Here is an 18076-nt window from a genome sequence, read left to right as displayed (position 1 = left end):
AATTAGTGCCATGGAGGCAGAACATGCAAGGGAAGAGGCTGCCCACAAGAGAGCTATGGAGGTCGAGGCAGCGAGGGCGGAGGCAGAGGCAGCGAGAGTGGAGGCAGAGGCAGCGAGAGAGGCAGCGAGGGCGGAGGCAGAGGCAGCTGCCCACGAGAGGGCTATGGAGGCCCAGAGGGAGGCCCGGAAGCATGAACTGGCTGTTATGGAGTCAAAGAGACGAAACCCTCCCCCTGCTGGCTCCACTTCCCCGAAAATCCATAAATGGGAGCGGCTATGTCCACAGTATGATGAGTCCAGCGATATTGCCGAATATTTCATCACCTTTGAGAGACTGTGCACCCTCCATGCCATCCCTGAAGATCAGAAGATGACCACATTGATAGCAAAATTGACTGGCAGAGCTCTGGACATATTCAATAAGATGCCTATTGATGATGCTTCAAACTATGGTAAATTTAAAGAACTGGTTTTGAAACAGTTTCAGGTTACACCTGAAACCTACAGGGTTAAATTCAGGAGCCTTAAGAGGGGATCTGGATTAAGTAATGTGGCTTATGCCAATGAAATGAGAGATTTGGTAGATAAATGGGTGCGGGGGAGAGGCATTACCAGCTTTGAAGGGATGTGTGATCTGGTTACTCAGGAACACTTCCTGAATATGTGCAGTGATGAGGTTAAACAGTATTTGTGGGACAAAAAGGTAAATGCGGTGGGTGAATTAGCTGAGTATGCTGACTCTTATGAACAGGCCCAAGCCGCGATCAAACATAAACCACTGGCAGAAGGGTATAAGGTTGGGGGAAAGCAGAATCACCGTTTTACTCCGGGGTCTGGGAAAAAGGAGCCTGGGCAGTCACCCCCCATTCTCCTGTTACTCGTCCCAAATTTCCTACACAAGCCGGGGATCCCAGAAGGTGCTTTCACTGCAATTCCCCAGGGCACCTGAGGAGTAGCTGTCCCAAATTGAAGGAGAGTAAGCCTCCCTTGTCCCATGTTAGCTCGGTTGCCTTCAGCCCTGAGGGCCCAGAGGGCACCCCCACCTCTTATCACACCAGCTTGGTGGACATGGGGCCTGGTGAAGCGGACAGGGAACACATCAAGGTCGTCAAGATTGATGGCATGGAGTGTCTGGGATGGAGGGATACGGGGGCTCAGTTCTCTCTGGTTCGACCGAGTGTGGTCCCAGACGCTAGTGTCCTGACTGGGCAGATGACCCACATTAAGGGGGTGGGGCCACAGAGGTTCCCTGTGCCCCTGGCTAAGGTTCATGTGGAATGGGAAGGTAGGGAAAGGGATTTACTGGTGGGGATGCTCGAGGACATCCCCGCGGACATGTTGCTGGGAAATGATTTTTTCAGCAGAACTAGGACTGTTAGTGTGGTAACTCGCAGCATGAAGAAAGGCTGTGAGGGGGAGGCTGTTCCGGCTGATGACTGTAGGTCTGATGCAGCTGAACAGCCAACCCCTCCTGCCCCAGGGAACATGGTAGTGGGTGACTCAGAGGGAGCCCCCAGGGATGGGGCGGGGACCTTGGAACCCATAGGGGAGTTGGGGGAAGGTCTCAGTGACAGGACAGTGCAGGGGGGCGGGGTACTTCCAAATATGGGAGAGACAGAGCCAGGCCTCTGTCTGGCTGAGGACAACAGGCTCCCAGGGGTGGGGGCAGGGGAGATGCAGTCAGTGCTCAGGGACGGGGACGCTATCTCAAGGGTTGTCTGTCAGGAATTTGCAGCTAGACAAAGGGCGGACCCCTCCCTTGAAAGTATAAGACAGTGTATCTCGGAGGGAACTCCAGGAAGGGAGGGGGGGGAGAAGTTTTTTGAAGAAGACGGGAAACTGTACAGGCAGGCCCCTGTAGGTAAAAACCAGGGTCCCGGTCAACCCTATAAGCAGTTGGTTGTACCCAGCCAACACCGGGGGGAATTAGTGCTGGTAGCGCATGACAGTCCCTTTGCTGGTCACTTGGGGGTACAGAGGACATATGACAGGCTGAGGAGGAATTTCTACTGGCCAGGGATACAGAACGATGTGAGGGATTATTGTAGGACTTGTGCGGTGTGTCAGGAGAGGAAGAAGCCGGGGGGACCCCAGAAGGCTCCGCTGCGTCCCTTGCCCATCATCCAGGAGGCATTCCAAAGAGTGGCAATAGACATAGTGGGTCCTATGCCACGCCCCACTCGGAGAGGGAACAAGTATATCTTGGTGGTAGTAGACTTCGCCACTCGGTACCCTGAGGCAATTGCACTGTCTAACATAGAAGCCGAGACTGTGGCAAGAGCTCTGCTCACCATATTCAGCAGAGTGGGCTTCCCTAAAGAGATTTTGTCTGATCGGGGGGCAAACTTTATGTCGCAGTTGTTCAATGAGCTATGGAAGGTGTGTGGAGTGAAACAGCTTAAGACGGCCCCCTACCACCCCCAGGCCAATGGGCTGGTGGAAAGATTCAATGGGACCCTAAAATCCATGCTGGGGATGTATGCCAAAAAGAGGGGCCAAAGTTGGGATGAACTACTACCGTTCCTGCTGTATGCCTACAGGGAGGTACCCCAAGAGTCCACAGGCTTTTCCCCATTTGACCTTCTGTATGGGAGGAAAGTGAGAGGACCCCTCGATCTCATCAGGGATACCTGGGAAGGATGCAACACGGTAAGGGAGGAACCTGTAACTGAGTATGTCCAGAGGTTCAGGAGGGAGTTGAAAGACATGATGGAGATTGTACAAAACAACCTCCAGAGCAGTCAGGCCAAGCAAAAGGCGTGGTATGATAAAAATACTTGTAAACGCACTTTTGATGTAGGAGATTTGGTCATGGTACTCGGCCCTGCCAAAAAGTTCAAGATGCAAAACTCCTGGGAGGGGCCCTTTGAAGTGGTTGAAGTGGCGAATGAGGACACTTACAAAGTTAAAAAGCCCCTGGATGATGCGGTACCCCAGTTGGTACATGTAAACAGACTGAAGGCCTATCACAGCAGAGTGGCCGAGGTAAACATGATCTGTTGTGTCGAAGGGGAAACTGAGGCACACCCACTCACTGATCTGATGGCTGAATGCCAAGACGGGTCGTCCCTTGAAAGTATAGAAATCTGTAGTGAGCTGACACCACTCGAAAGGAGGGAAGCGTTGTCAACACTGCAGAAGTACAGTGAGGTGTTTTCCAACAAACCAGGGAGGACGCACTTGCTGTCCCATAGGATCCTCACGAAAGGGGCTCAACCTCCTCCTTCCAGGCCTTATAGGGCCACCGGCAAGGTGAAGGAGCAAATTCAGGCTGAGATACAAAGCATGTTGGACTTGGGGGTAATTAAGGATTCCGACAGTGCATGGGCTTCCCCTGTGGTCTTGGTCCCCAAAAGAGATGGCACCGTCAGATTTTGTGTAGACTATAGAAAACTCAATGCTGTCACTGTAACAGATGCATACCCCATGCCAAGAATTGATGACATGCTGGATGTGCTGAGCCAAGCCAAGTACCTTAGTACCTTTGATCTGACCAAAGGTTACTGGCAGATCCCTCTGGAGGGAGAGGCACAACAAAAATCAGCTTTTATCACGGACATAGGGCTCTATGAATTCACAGTGTTACCTTTTGGTCTGGTAAATGCGGGTGCCACCTTCCAGAGATTGGTCAACAGAGTGTTAAATGGCTTACAGCATTATGCTAGGGCGTATATAGATGACATTGCTGTATTCAGCAACACCTGGGGTGACCACAAAGAGCACCTGGAAGTCGTGCTATCAAAGCTCAAAGAGGCTGGGCTAACTGTGAAGCCCTCCAAGTGCAAGATAGGGGCAGCCAAAGTCCCTTATCTGGGGCACTGGGTAGGGGGGGGTAAAATATCCCCCGACCCTCTTAAGGTGGAAGCCATCGTAAAATGGCCTGTACCCCAGACTAAAAGGCAAGTCCAATCCTTCATAGGCTTGGCAAACTATTACAGGAGGTTTGTGGTGGGGTTCAGTGACGTTGTGTCCCCAATCACGGACTTATGTAAAAAGCATCAACCTAATAAGGTCATTTGGTCAGAGGCATGCCAAAAGGGCTTCAACAAGGTGAAAGCACTCCTGTCTGCGAAGCCTGTGCTGGCCAGCCCTGACTTCGAAAAGCCTTTTGAGTTGTGCACTGACGCGTCAGACACAGGGTTGGGTGCTGTGCTGATGCAGACAGGGGAAGACAGTAAGAAGCATCCCATTGCCTTCCTGAGCAAAAAACTGTCCCCGGCCGAACAGAATTACTCTGTCATAGAGAAGGAATGCTATGCCATTGTGTGGGCCGTCAAACAATTGAGACCTTACCTTTTTAATAGGAGGTTCAGAATTCTAACTGACCATTCACCTTTAGTATGGCTCCACCGAACTAAGGGCACCAACTCCAAACTGCTACGCTGGAGCCTGGTCCTACAGGAGTTTGACATGGAGATTACTCAGATTAAAGGAAAGGAGAACTGGGTAGCAGATGCCCTGTCCAGAAAAGAGGAACTTTAGGTATACTGCCTCCGCCATGGACAGTGTACAAGTCTCTGGCAGTAAGTTCAGGGGGAGGGTGTGACAGCGTACCCCATAAGGCTTTATGGGGGGACGTTTATAAATGTATGTATGATATAACTGGCTGTATGCTTGCTTGATTTCTAAGTAAGCTCTGTGAGGCATTTGGTCAGCTTCTTTAGGAAGGAATTCACCAGGTTAAGTACCTGATCAGGAAACACTTGGGGAACAATGCATCTTGGAATGCTCCAATCCACATGAGAAGTCTTCCTGGAGACATGCAAGATGCCATGTGGACAATGGCGTCGGCCTGCAAAGACTGAGTCATGCAGGGGCATGTGACTTGCCCAGGTGACTCCAAAACTCCATCTTGGAGCTGGACTTTGCAGAGGAGGGAGGAGGGGGGTCTCCACCCACAAGAGAGAGTCTATTTAAACCCAGGGGAGACCCCTCCATTTTGTCTTCAGCTAGCTAAAGAAGGAGCCTCTCCACCCCCCCCAGGATACTTGAAGGAGACTGAAACAAAGGACAGTAACTGCAGGGGGTGTGAGTGATTGCTGGACCCAGGCTAAAAGGAGATTAGCCTGTAAAAGGGAGCACTCTGGAACTGGTGAGGAAATTATCTGTATTCAGTTTGATTAGGCATAGATTTGTGCATTTTATTTTATTTTGCTTGGTGACTTACTTTGTTCTGTCTGTTACTACTTTGAACCACTTAAATCCTACTGTCTGTATTTAATAAAATCACTTTCTATTTAGTAATTCACTCAGAGTATGTATTAATACCTGGGGGAGCAAACAACTGTGCATATCTCTCTATCAGTGTTATAGAGGGCGAACAATTTATGAGTTTGCCCTGCATAAGCTTTATACAGGGCAAAACGGATTTATCTGGGTTTAGACCCCATTGGGAGTTGGGCATCTGAGTGCTAAAGACAAGCGCACTACTGCGAGCTGTTTTCAGGTAAACTTGCAGCTTTGGGACAAGGGATTCAGACCCTGGATCTGTGTGTGGAGCCAAACAGGAGTGTCTGGCTCAGCAAGACAGGGTGCTGGAGTCCTGAGCTGGCAGGGAAAACAGAAGCAGGGGTAGTCTTTGCACATCGGGTGGCAGCTCCCAAGGGGGGTTCTGTGATCCAACCCGTCACACATTTAACAAAAAAAACTTCAGAAACAGACTTCAAAGAGAAACAGCAGAACTAAAATTCATTTGCAAATTCAACACCATTAATCTGGGCTTGAATAGGGACTGGGAGTGGCTGGCTCACTACAGAAGCAGCTTTTCCTCTCCTGGAATTGACACCTCCTCATCTATTATTGGGAGTGGACTACATCCACCCTGATTTTTGAATTGGCCCTGTCAACACTGGTTCTCCACTTGTGAAGTAACTCCCTGCTCTCCATGTGTCAGTATATAATGCCTGCATCTGTAACTTTCACTCTATGCATCCGAAGAAGTGAGGTTTTTACTCACGAAAGCTTATGCCCAAATAAATCTGTTAGTCTTTAAGGTGCCACCAGACTCCTTGTTGTTTTTGTAGATACAGACTAACATGGCTACCCCCTGATACTTGACACCATGCAAGGCACTAAATTTAGCCGTATGGAGTGGAAATCCATCAACCTCAACAAAAAACTTGCACAGATACAGACAGACATCATCTTCCTCTCCAAATGCAAACAGATGGACATCATACCAAAAGGACTGAAGGTAAAAAATCCATTGCAATCAACATACTACACTGAGTATGGTGAGAGATTGTGCCACACACTCTCTCAAAGAAACTGAGGAACCACCTGATCAGCATCCTGTACAGCAGACAGGAGAAGATCAAGAATGAGCTCTCAGAACTGGAGACTCTCATACAATACCAGCCTTCTACACAAACTTCCACGTGGCTGGACTTTACAAAAATGAGACAAGCCATTTACAATGCACACTTCACTTCTCTACAGAGGAAAAAGGACTGTAAGTTATCTAAACTAATACCTGCCACTAGGGGCTATAACAATGGTACCCTCAACTCATCTAACAACATTGTCAATCTTTCCAACCACACGCTTAGCCCAGCAGAAGAGTCTGTCCTATCTCGGGGACTCTCTTTCTGTCCCACCGTCCCCACGAACATGATACAGTTCTGCGGTGATCTGGAAGCCTACTTTCCTCGTCTCCGACTCAAGGAATATTTTCAACGCACCACTGAACAGTGCACTGACCCACAGGAACCCTCCTACCAACACTACAAAAAGAACAATTCTGCGTGGACTCCTCCTGACGGTCGAAATGACAGACTGGACCTCTACATAGAGTGTTTCCGCAGACGTGCACAGGCTGAAATTGTGGACAAACAACATCACTTGTCCCATAACCTCAGCCGTACAGAACGCAATGCCATCCACAGCCTCAGAAACAACTCTGACATTATCATCAAAGGGGCTGACAAAGGAGGTGCTGTAGTCATAATGAACAGGTCAGATTATGAACAGGAGGCTGCCAGGCAACTCTCCAAGACCACATTCTACAGGCCACTATCCTCTGATCCCACTGAGGAATACCAAAAGAAACTACACCATCTGCTCAAGAAACTCCCAGCTATAGTACGGGAACAAATCTACATGGACACACCCCCAGAACCCCGACCAGGGGTATTCTATCTGCTACCCAAGATCCATAAACCCGGAAACCCTGGACGCCCCATCATCTCAGGCATTGGCACTCTGACGGCAGGATTATCTGGCTATTTGGCCTCTCTCCTCAGGCCCTATGCTACCAGCACTCCCAGCTATCTTCGAGACACCACCAACTTCCTGAGGAAACTACAATGCATTGATGTTCTTCCTGGAAACACCATCCTGGCCACCATGCATGTAGAAGCACTTTATACCAATATTCCACATGAGGATGGACTACAAGCTGTCAGGAACAGTATCCCTGATGAGGCCACAGCAAGCCTGGTGGCTGAGCTTTGTGACTTTGTCCTCACCCACAACCACTTCAGATTTGGGGACAACTTATACCTTCAAGTCAGTGGCACTGCTATGGGTACTCGCATGGCCCCACAGTATGCCAACATTTTTATGGCTGACTTAGAACAACGCTTCCTCAGCTCTCGTCCCCTAGTGCCCCTCCTCTACTTGCGCTACATTGACGACATCTTCATCATATGGACCCATGGAAAGGAGGCCCTTGAAGAATTCCACCTGGACTTCAACAATTTCCACCCCACCATCAACCTCAGCCTGGACCAGTCCACACAAGAGATCCACTTCCTGGACACTACAGTACAAATAAGTGATGGTCACATAAACACCACCCTATACCGGAAACCTACTGACCGCTATACGTACCTACATGCCTCCGGCTTCCATCCAAGACACATCACACGATCCATTGTCTACAGCCAAGCCCTAAGATACAACCGAATTTGCTCCAACCCCTCAGACTGAGACAAACACCTACAAGATCTTTATCAAGCATTCGTAAAACTACAATACCCACCTGGGGAAGTGAGGAAACAGATTGACAGAGCAAGACGGGTACCCAGAAATCACCTACTACAGGACAGGCCCAACAAGGACAATAACAGAACACCACTGGCCATCACATACAGCCCCCAGCTAAAACCTCTCCAGCGCATTATCCACAATCTACAACCTATCCTGGAAAATGATCCCTCACTCTCACAGACCTTGGGAGGCAGGCCAGTCCTCGCTTACAGACAACCCCCCAACCTGAAGCAAATACTCACCAGCAACTACACACCACACCACAGAAACACCAACCCAGGAACCTATCCCCGTAGCAAACCTCGTTGCCTACTCTGTCCCCATATCTACTCTGGCAACAGCATCAGAGGACCCAACCACATCAGCCACACCATCAGGGACTCATTCACCTGCACATCCACTAATGTCATATATGCCATCCTGTGCCAGCAATGCCCCTCTCCCATGTACATTGGCCAAACCGGACAGTCCCTCCGCAAAAGAATAAATGGACACAAATCGGACATCAGGAGTGGTAACATACATAAGCCAGTATGTGAACACTTCAATCTCCCTGGTCATTCTATTACAGATTTAAAAGTCACTATCATTGAACAAAAAAACTTCAGAAACAGACTTGAAAGAGAAACAGCAGAACTAAAATTCATTTGCAAATTCAACACCATTAATCTGGGCTTGAATAGGGACTGGGAGTGGCTGGCTCACTACAGAAGCAGCTTTTCCTCTCCTGGAATTGACACCTCCTCATCTATTATTGGGAGTGGACTACATCCACCCTGATTTTTGAATTGGCCCTGTCAACACTGGTTCTCCACTTGTGAAGTAACTCCCTGCTCTCCATGTGTCAGTATATAATGCCTGCATCTGTAACTTTCACTCTATGCATCCGAAGAAGTGAGGTTTTTACTCACGAAAGCTTATGCCCAAATAAATCTGTTAGTCTTTAAGGTGCCACCAGACTCCTTGTTGTTTTCCTAATATCCCCAGTGATTCTACGGGACAAAATCCCAGGGAGGGAATAAAATTCTGCCACCTTAAACTAGTGTTTTCCATGCCTAGAATTCAGATGGCACCAGGTGGATCAGACTGAACAGGTTACAAACCGCTCCGAGGCACTTATTTTCTCAACAGGGACTTCTGTTTTCTAGTAAAATGGGTAAAAGGAAAGGAGAAAACTTGAAAGAGGCTCCTGCTCACACTCACATATGTGAACCCTAATACTCTCTCAGTCCTCAAAGAGAGCTCGAGAAGGAGACTTGCTGAAGCAAAGCCACAGGGGTCTCTGAGGTTTCCCTGGCCCTCCGCCCCTGTTTTGCCTGGCTGATGTGAGCATCTCTCTCTGAGGTCACCACCTCCCTAACAACTTTGACCAATAGGCTGAGCTCCTGCAAAAGACCTTTGTGATGTCACTGCCACACCCACCCATCCCCTGAAGTGCTAATATCCTGCTGCTGGCCTGACATTTTGAAGGTTTGAGCTACTCTCTGTGGATCACCCCACTCAATGCGTCTTCATTCTAGGAAGCAAGCCGGTTAGACAGTAAAACATTAGAGGCTGCTCCCAATGCTACACTCAGTGTTTCCAAAATTAATACACTTTATGGCCAGAAGAGACCTTTAGAGCATCTCATCTAACCCCCTGCATATCATAGGCTTCCTGTATAGGACAATAGTTACTTTTTGGGCACAAACATTCCAGAAAGGCATCTAGTTTCATTCAATGACTTCAAGAGATGGAGAATCCACCACTTTCCCTTTCACTGAGTGCCAGGGGGCTCCATTTCCCCTTCCACTAGCTCTCCATTTACAGTGAGCCAGAGCAGTACCTGCAACAGGGAGCGGGAGTTGCTGAAGGCCTCAGAGGCACAACCCCTGCAGTGTCTCAGGCACCTGGCGCAAGTGATGGATGATGCGGAGTTGGTGCCTCACTTTGGCCGTGACGCCCTCCTGCTGCAAGGGAATGAGAACCTGTCAGACTCAAACGCCCCGAGGAATCAGGGGGAATTAAGGGCACCTGGAACCAGCAGTATTTCCACTCAGCACCTGCCCAACACTGAGGGATGAATTCACCTCCTGAATCCCAGAATGGAGTCTTCTTGTCCTTTCTAGTAACCTCCAGTGCCAATCCCCCTCCTTCTAGGGTGAGCTCCTGCTACCTCCCCCTCAGTGTCCTTCACAGCTGTTCCACCTCCAAACCACAGCTTAAGTCATCAGAAACCTCTTCTAGACCCCCACCAAGGTTGGGCTGGGAGGCGGGTCTAGCAGTGGGGGCAGGAGGGATTCTGGCAGCAGTGAAGTGGGTTGCGGGGAGGTTGAGATCTTGCCCAAGTCATCCGAGACACTAACGCTAAGCCACAGGATGGCAGCATCTAGTGTCTGTGGAGTCCAAGCACTATTTCAACCCCACAGTTTTGGATGAACTTCCCACAAGAGGAGGTGAAGATCATCCCCAGCAACACACACACACACACACACACACCACTCCTGGTGGTGGGAGGGGAACAGGAGAAAGGACAAAAGAAGTAAGAGATGAAGAGAAAGGAAGGAGGGATGGCGGAAAAGGTAAAACGAAAAGGACAAACCCTAATGTCCCCAGTGATTCCACGGGACAAAATCCCGTGTGGACTACAAAATTCTGTCACCTTGAACTAGTGTTTTCCATGCCTAGAATTCAACGGGCACCAGGTGGATCAGACTGAGCAGGTTCAAAAACCTCTTGGAGCCTCTTACCTTCTAAATAGGGACGTCTGTTTTCTAGTAAAATCCGTCAAAGGAAAGGAGAAAACTCCAAAGAGGCTCCTGCTCGCACTCACACATGTGAACACTAATACTCTCTCAGTCCTCAAAGAGAGACCTCGAGAAGGAGACTTGCTGAAGCAATAACAGACACTTGGTGGGATAACTCACATGACTGGAGTACTGTCATGGATGGATATAAACTGTTCAGGAAGGACAGGCAGGGCAGAAAAGGTGGGGGAGTTGCATTGTATGTAAGAGAGGAGTATGAGTGCTCAGAGGTCCGGTATGAAACTGTAGAAAAACCTGAGAGTCTCTGGATAAAGTTGAGAAGTGTGAGCAACAAGGGGGATGTCACGGTTGGAGTCTGGTATAGACCACCAGACCAGGGGGATGAGGTGGACGAGGCTTTCTTCTGGCAACTAGCAGAAGTTGCTAGATCGCAGGCCCTGGTTCTCATGGGAGACTTTAATCACCCTGATATCTGCTAGGAGAGCAATACAGCGGTGCACAGACAATCCAGGAAGTTTTTGGAAAGTGTAGGGCACAATTTCCTGGTGCAAGCGCTGGAGGAACCAACTAGGGGCAGAGCTTTTCTCGACCTGCTGCTCACAAACAGGGAAGAATTAGTAGGGGAAGCAAAAGTGGATGGGAACCTGGGAGGCAGTGACCATGAGATGGTCGAGTTCAGGATCCTGACACAAGGAAGAAAGGAGAGCAGCAGAATACGGACCCTGGACTTCAGAAAAGCAGACTTTGACTCCCTCAGGGAACAGATGGGCAGGATCCCCTGGGAGAATAACATGAAGGGCAAAGGGGTCCAGGAGAGCTGGCTGTATTTTAAAGAATCCTTATTGCGGTTGCAGGAACAAACCATCCCGATGTGTAGAAAGAATAGTAAATATGGCAGGCGACCAGCTTGGCTAAACAGTGAAATCCTTGCTGATCTTAAACGCAAAAAAGAAGCTTACAAGAAGTGGAAGATTGGACAAATGACCAGGGAGGAGTATAAAAATATTGCTCAGGCATGCAGGAGTGAAATCAGGAAGGCCAAATCACACTTGGAGTTGCAGCTAGCAAGAGATGTTAAGAGTAACAAGAAGGGTTTCTTCAGGTATGTTAGCAACAAGAAGAAAGTCAAGGAAAGTGTGGGCCCCTTACTGAATGAGGGAGGCAACCTAGTGACTGAGGATGTGGAAAAAGCTAATGTACTCAATGCTTTTTTTGCCTCTGTCTTCACGAACAAGGTCAGCTCCCAGACTGCTGCACTGGGCAGCACAATATGGGGAGAAGGTGACCAGCCCTCTGTGGAGAAAGAAGTGGTTCGGGACTATTTAGAAAAACTGGACGTGCACAACTCCATGGGGCTGGATGCGCTGCATCCGAGGGTGCTAAAGGACTTGGCGGATGAGATTGCACAGCCATTAGCCATTATTTTTGAAAACTCATGGCGATCGAGGGAGGTCCCGGATGACTGGAAAAAGGCTAATGTAGTGCCCATCTTTAAAAAAGGGAAGGAGGAGGATCCGGGGAACTACAGGCCAGTCAGCCTCACCTCAGTCCCTGGAAAAATCATGGAGCAGGTCCTCAAGGAATCAATTATGAAACACTTAGAGGAGAGGAAAGTGATCAGGAACAGTCAGCATGGATTCACCAAGGGGAAGTCGTGCCTGACTAACCTAATTGCCTTCTATGATGAGATAACTGGCTCTGTGGATGAGGGGAAAGCAGTGGATGTGTTATTCCTTGACTTTAGCAAAGCTTTTGATACGCTCTCCCACAGTATTCTTGCCACCAAGTTAAAGAAGTATGGGATGGATGAATGGACTGTAAGGTGGATAGAAAGCTGGCTGGATCGTCGGGCTCAACGGGTAGTGATCAATGGCTCCATGTCTAGTTGGCAGCCGGTTTCAAGCGGAGTAGTGCCCCAAGGGTCGGTCCTGGGGCCGGTTTTGTTTAATATCTTTATTAATGATCTGGAGGATGGTGTGGACTGCACTCTCAGCAAGTTTGCAGATGACACTAAACTAGGAGGCGTGGTAGATACGCTAGAGGGTAGGGATCGGATACAGAGGGACCTAGACAAATTAGAGGATTGGGCCAAAAAAAACCTGATGAAGTTCAACAAGGACAAGTGCAGAGTCCTGCACTTAGGACGGAAGAATCCCATGCACTGCTACAGACTAGGGACCGAATGGCTAGGTAGCAGTTCTGCAGAAAAGGACCTAGGGGTCACAGTGGACGAGAAGCTGGATATGAGTCAACAGTGTGCTCTTGTTGCCAAGAAGGCTAACGGCATTTTGGGCTGTATAAGTAGGGGCATTGCCAGCAGATCGAGGAACGTGATCGTTCCCCTTTATTCGACATTGGTGAGGCCTCATCTGGAATACTGTGTCCAGTTTTGGGCCTGTGGAAGCAGAGAAAGAGCTCACAGGAAGGGGATGCAATGCATGACAGTTTGTTAGCAAGAGTTAGGCTAACTGTAACCCTAATAACGCGAGATTTGTAGAAGCGAGGAATGTGTGAGGCGGGTGAGAAAGAACTGTGTAAGAAGTCATTATGACCTGGTATAGATAAGGTGTAGAAGACCTTGTGTAGATAAGGTATAGAAAATATTGTATGTTGGCAAGAGTCAAAACAAGTGAAGAAATGAGATATCAAGATGGCCTATGTATAAACAAAACGCAGCTGTCCCTCGTTATTTCTGTAATGAAAGGTATAAATGCTTGCTGTAATTAGTTACCTGGGAGAGACCTGCTTAGCTCTCTCCCTCTGGGCAATTGTGAGCGTTAATAAAGCATCTGACTTGCTGTACCTAAACAAATAGTGAGAACTCTGTTTTTCTCCGACAGGCCCCACACTACAAGAAGGATGTGGAAAAATTGGAAAGAGTCCAGTGGAGAGCAACAAAAATGATTAGGGGTCTGGAGCACATGACTTATGAGGAGAGGCTGAGGGAACTGGGATTGTTTAGTCTCCAGAAGAGAAGAATGAGGGGGGATTTGATAGCAGCCTTCAACTACGTGAAGGGGGGTTCCAAAGAGGATGGAGCTCGGTTGTTCTCAGTGGTGGCAGATGACAGAACAAGGAGCAATGGTCTCAAGTTGCAGTGGGGGAGGTCCAGGTTGGATATTAGGAAACACTATTTCACTAGGAGGGTGGTGAAGCACTGGAATGCGTTAACTAGGGAGGTGGTGGAGTCTCCTTCCTTGGAGGTTTTTAAGGCCCGGCTTGACAAAGCCCTGGCTGGGATGATTTAGTTGGGAATTGGTCCTGCTTTGAGGACGGGGTTGGAGTAGATGACCTCTTGAGGTCCCTTCCAACCCTGATATTCTATGATTCTATGATTCTATGAAAGTCACAGGGGTCTCTGAGGTTTCCCTGGCCCTAAGCCCCTGTCCTGCCTGGCTGATGTCAGCATCTCTCTCTGAGGTTACCACCTCCCTAACACCTTTGACCAATAGGCTGAGGTCCTGAAAAGGCCTTTGTGATGTCACTGCCACACCCACCCATCCCAGGAAGTGCTCATGTCCTGCTGCTGGCCTGACACTTTGAAGGTTTGAGCTACGCTCTGTGGATCACACCACAAAATTCATCTTCATTCTAGGAAGCAAGCTAGCTAGACAGTAAAACATCAGAGGCTGCTCCCAATACTACACTCAGTGTTTCCAAAAGTAGGAGACTTTCTGGCCAGAAGAGACCTTTACAGCATCTCATCTAACCCCCTCCATATCATAGGCTTCCAGTATAGTACAATAGTTACTTTTTGGGCACACACATTCCAGAAAGGCATCTAGTCTTCAATCAATGACATCAAGAGTTGGAGAATCCACCACTTTCCCTTTTAGTGAGTGCCAGGGGGCTCCATTTCCCCTTCCACTAGCTCCCCATTTACAGTGAGCCAGAGCAGTACCTGCACCAGGGAGAGGGAGTTGCTAAGGCCTCAGAGGAACAGCCCCTGCAGTGTCTCAGGCACATGGCCTAAGTGCCGGATGATGCGGAGCTGGTGCATCCCTTTGGCCGTGAGGTCCTCCTCCTGCAAGGGAACGAGAACCTGTCAGAGACTCAAATGCCCCGAGGAATCAGGGGCAATTAAGGACACCTGGAACCAGCAGTATTTACACCCAGCACCTGCCCACCACTGAGGGATGAATTCACCTCCTGAACCCCAGAATGGAGTCGTCTTCTCCTTTCTAGTAATCTCCAGTGCCAACCCCCGTCCTTGTAGGGTGAGCTCCTGCTACCTCCCCCTCAGTGCCCTTGACAGCTGTTCCACCTCCAAACCACAGCTCAAGTTATCAGAACCCTCTTCTCCACCCCCACCCAGGTTGGCCAGGGAGGCGGCTCTAGCAGGGGGGGCAGGTGGGATTCTGCCAGCAGTGAAGTGGGTTGCGGGGAGGTTGAGATCTTGCCCCAATCATCCCAGACACTAATGCTAAGCCACAGGATGGCAGCATCTAGTGTCATTGGAGTTCAAGCACTATTTCAACCTCACAGTTTTGGATCAACTTCCGACAAGGGGAGGTGAAGAGCACCCCCAGCAACACACACACACACACACACACACACACACACACACACACACCCCACTCCTGGTGGTGGCAGGTGAACAGGAGAAAGGACAAAAGAAGTAAGAGATGAAGAGAAAGGAAGGAGGGATGGAGGAAAAGGTAAAACGAAAATGACAAACACTAATGTCCCCTGTGATTCTACGGGACAAAATCCCACAGAGGGAATAAAATTCTGCCACCTTAACCTAGTGTTTTCCATGCCTAGAATTCAGCTGGCACCAGATGGATCAGACTGAGCAGGTTCCAAAACCTCTTGGAGCCTCTTACCTTCTAAATAGGGACGTCTGTTTTCTAGTAAAATCCGTCAAAGGAAAGGAGAAAACTCCAAAGAGGCTCCTGCTCGCACTCACACATGTGAACACTAATACTCTCTCAGTCCTCAAAGAGAGACCTCGAGAAGGAGACTTGCTGAAGCAATAACAGACACTTGGTGGGATAACTCACATGACTGGAGTACTGTCATGGATGGATATAAACTTTTCAGGAAGGACAGGCAGGGCAGAAAAGGTGGGGGAGTTGCATTGTATGTAAGAGAGGAGTATGAGTGCTCAGAGGTCCGGTATGAAACTGTAGAAAAACCTGAGAGTCTCTGGATAAAGTTGAGAAGTGTGAGCAACAAGGGGGATGTCACGGTTGGAGTCTGGTATAGACCACCAGACCAGGGGGATGAGGTGGACGAGGCTTTCTTCTGGCAACTAGCAGAAGTTGCTAGATCGCAGGCCCTGGTTCTCATGGGAGACTTTAATCACCCTGATATCTGCTAGGAGAGCAATACAGCGGTGCACAGACAATCCAGGAAGTTTTTGGAAAGTGTAGGGCACAATTTCCTGGTGCAAGTGCTGGAGGAACCAACTAGGGGCAGAGCTTTTCTCGACCTGCTGCTCACAAACAGGGAAGAATTAGTAGGGGAAGCAAAAGTGGATGGGAACCTGGGAGGCAGTGACCATGAGATGGTCGAGTTCAGGATCCTGACACAAGGAAGAAAGGAGAGCAGCAGAATACGGACCCTGGACTTCAGAAAAGCAGACTTTGACTCCCTCAGGGAACAGATGGGCAGGATCCCCTGGGAGAATAACATGAAGGGCAAAGGGGTCCAGGAGAGCTGGCTGTATTTTAAAGAATCCTTATTGCGGTTGCAGGAACAAACCATCCCGATGTGTAGAAAGAATAGTAAATATGGCAGGCGACCAGCTTGGCTAAACAGTGAAATCCTTGCTGATCTTAAACGCAAAAAAGAAGCTTACAAGAAGTGGAAGATTGGACAAATGACCAGGGAGGAGTATAAAAATATTGCTCAGGCATGCAGGAGTGAAATCAGGAAGGCCAAATCACACTTGGAGTTGCAGCTAGCAAGAGATGTTAAGAGTAACAAGAAGGGTTTCTTCAGGTATGTTAGCAACAAGAAGAAAGTCAAGGAAAGTGTGGGCCCCTTACTGAATGAGGGAGGCAACCTAGTGACTGAGGATGTGGAAAAAGCTAATGTACTCAATGCTTTTTTTGCCTCTGTCTTCACGAACAAGGTCAGCTCCCAGACTGCTGCACTGGGCAGCACAATATGGGGAGAAGGTGACCAGCCCTCTGTGGAGAAAGAAGTGGTTCGGGACTATTTAGAAAAACTGGACGTGCACAACTCCATGGGGCTGGATGCGCTGCATCCGAGGGTGCTAAAGGACTTGGCGGATGAGATTGCACAGCCATTAGCCATTATTTTTGAAAACTCATGGCGATCGAGGGAGGTCCCGGATGACTGGAAAAAGGCTAATGTAGTGCCCATCTTTAAAAAAGGGAAGGAGGAGGATCCGGGGAACTACAGGCCAGTCAGCCTCACCTCAGTCCCTGGAAAAATCATGGAGCAGGTCCTCAAGGAATCAATTATGAAACACTTAGAGGAGAGGAAAGTGATCAGGAACAGTCAGCATGGATTCACCAAGGGGAAGTCGTGCCTGACTAACCTAATTGCCTTCTATGATGAGATAACTGGCTCTGTGGATGAGGGGAAAGCAGTGGATGTGTTATTCCTTGACTTTAGCAAAGCTTTTGATACGCTCTCCCACAGTATTCTTGCCACCAAGTTAAAGAAGTATGGGATGGATGAATGGACTGTAAGGTGGATAGAAAGCTGGCTGGATCGTCGGGCTCAACGGGTAGTGATCAATGGCTCCATGTCTAGTTGGCAGCCGGTTTCAAGCGGAGTAGTGCCCCAAGGGTCGGTCCTGGGGCCGGTTTTGTTTAATATCTTTATTAATGATCTGGAGGATGGTGTGGACTGCACTCTCAGCAAGTTTGCAGATGACACTAAACTAGGAGGCGTGGTAGATACGCTAGAGGGTAGGGATCGGATACAGAGGGACCTAGACAAATTAGAGGATTGGGCCAAAAAAAACCTGATGAAGTTCAACAAGGACAAGTGCAGAGTCCTGCACTTAGGACGGAAGAATCCCATGCACTGCTACAGACTAGGGACCGAATGGCTAGGTAGCAGTTCTGCAGAAAAGGACCTAGGGGTCACAGTGGACGAGAAGCTGGATATGAGTCAACAGTGTGCTCTTGTTGCCAAGAAGGCTAACGGCATTTTGGGCTGTATAAGTAGGGGCATTGCCAGCAGATCGAGGAACGTGATCGTTCCCCTTTATTCGACATTGGTGAGGCCTCATCTGGAATACTGTGTCCACTTTTGGGCCTGTGGAAGCAGAGAAAGAGCTCACAGGAAGGGGATGCAATGCATGACAGTTTGTTAGCAAGAGTTAGGCTAACTGTAACCCTAATAACGCGAGATTTGTA

At 48.9% G+C, this 18076-nt stretch overlaps 1 protein-coding gene across 1 annotated transcript; it reads left to right on the top strand.

Moving 5' to 3' along the window:
- The first annotated feature begins 1068 nt into the window (after positions 1 to 1068).
- On the top strand, positions 1069 to 5622 carry LOC135977881 (uncharacterized). Its single transcript, XM_065579042.1, has one exon. It carries the CDS (start codon positions 1069 to 1071, stop codon positions 4480 to 4482), a length of 3414 nt encoding a protein of 1137 aa, XP_065435114.1. The 3' UTR covers positions 4483 to 5622.
- Positions 5623 to 18076: the final 12454 nt, after the last annotated feature.

This window comes from Chrysemys picta, unplaced genomic scaffold, assembly GCF_011386835.1.
Source record: "Chrysemys picta bellii isolate R12L10 unplaced genomic scaffold, ASM1138683v2 scaf58, whole genome shotgun sequence".
Lineage (NCBI taxonomy): Eukaryota > Metazoa > Chordata > Testudines > Emydidae > Chrysemys > Chrysemys picta.
The sequence above is the reverse complement of the archived record's forward strand: the minus strand, read 5'-3'. Positions and strand labels throughout refer to the sequence as shown.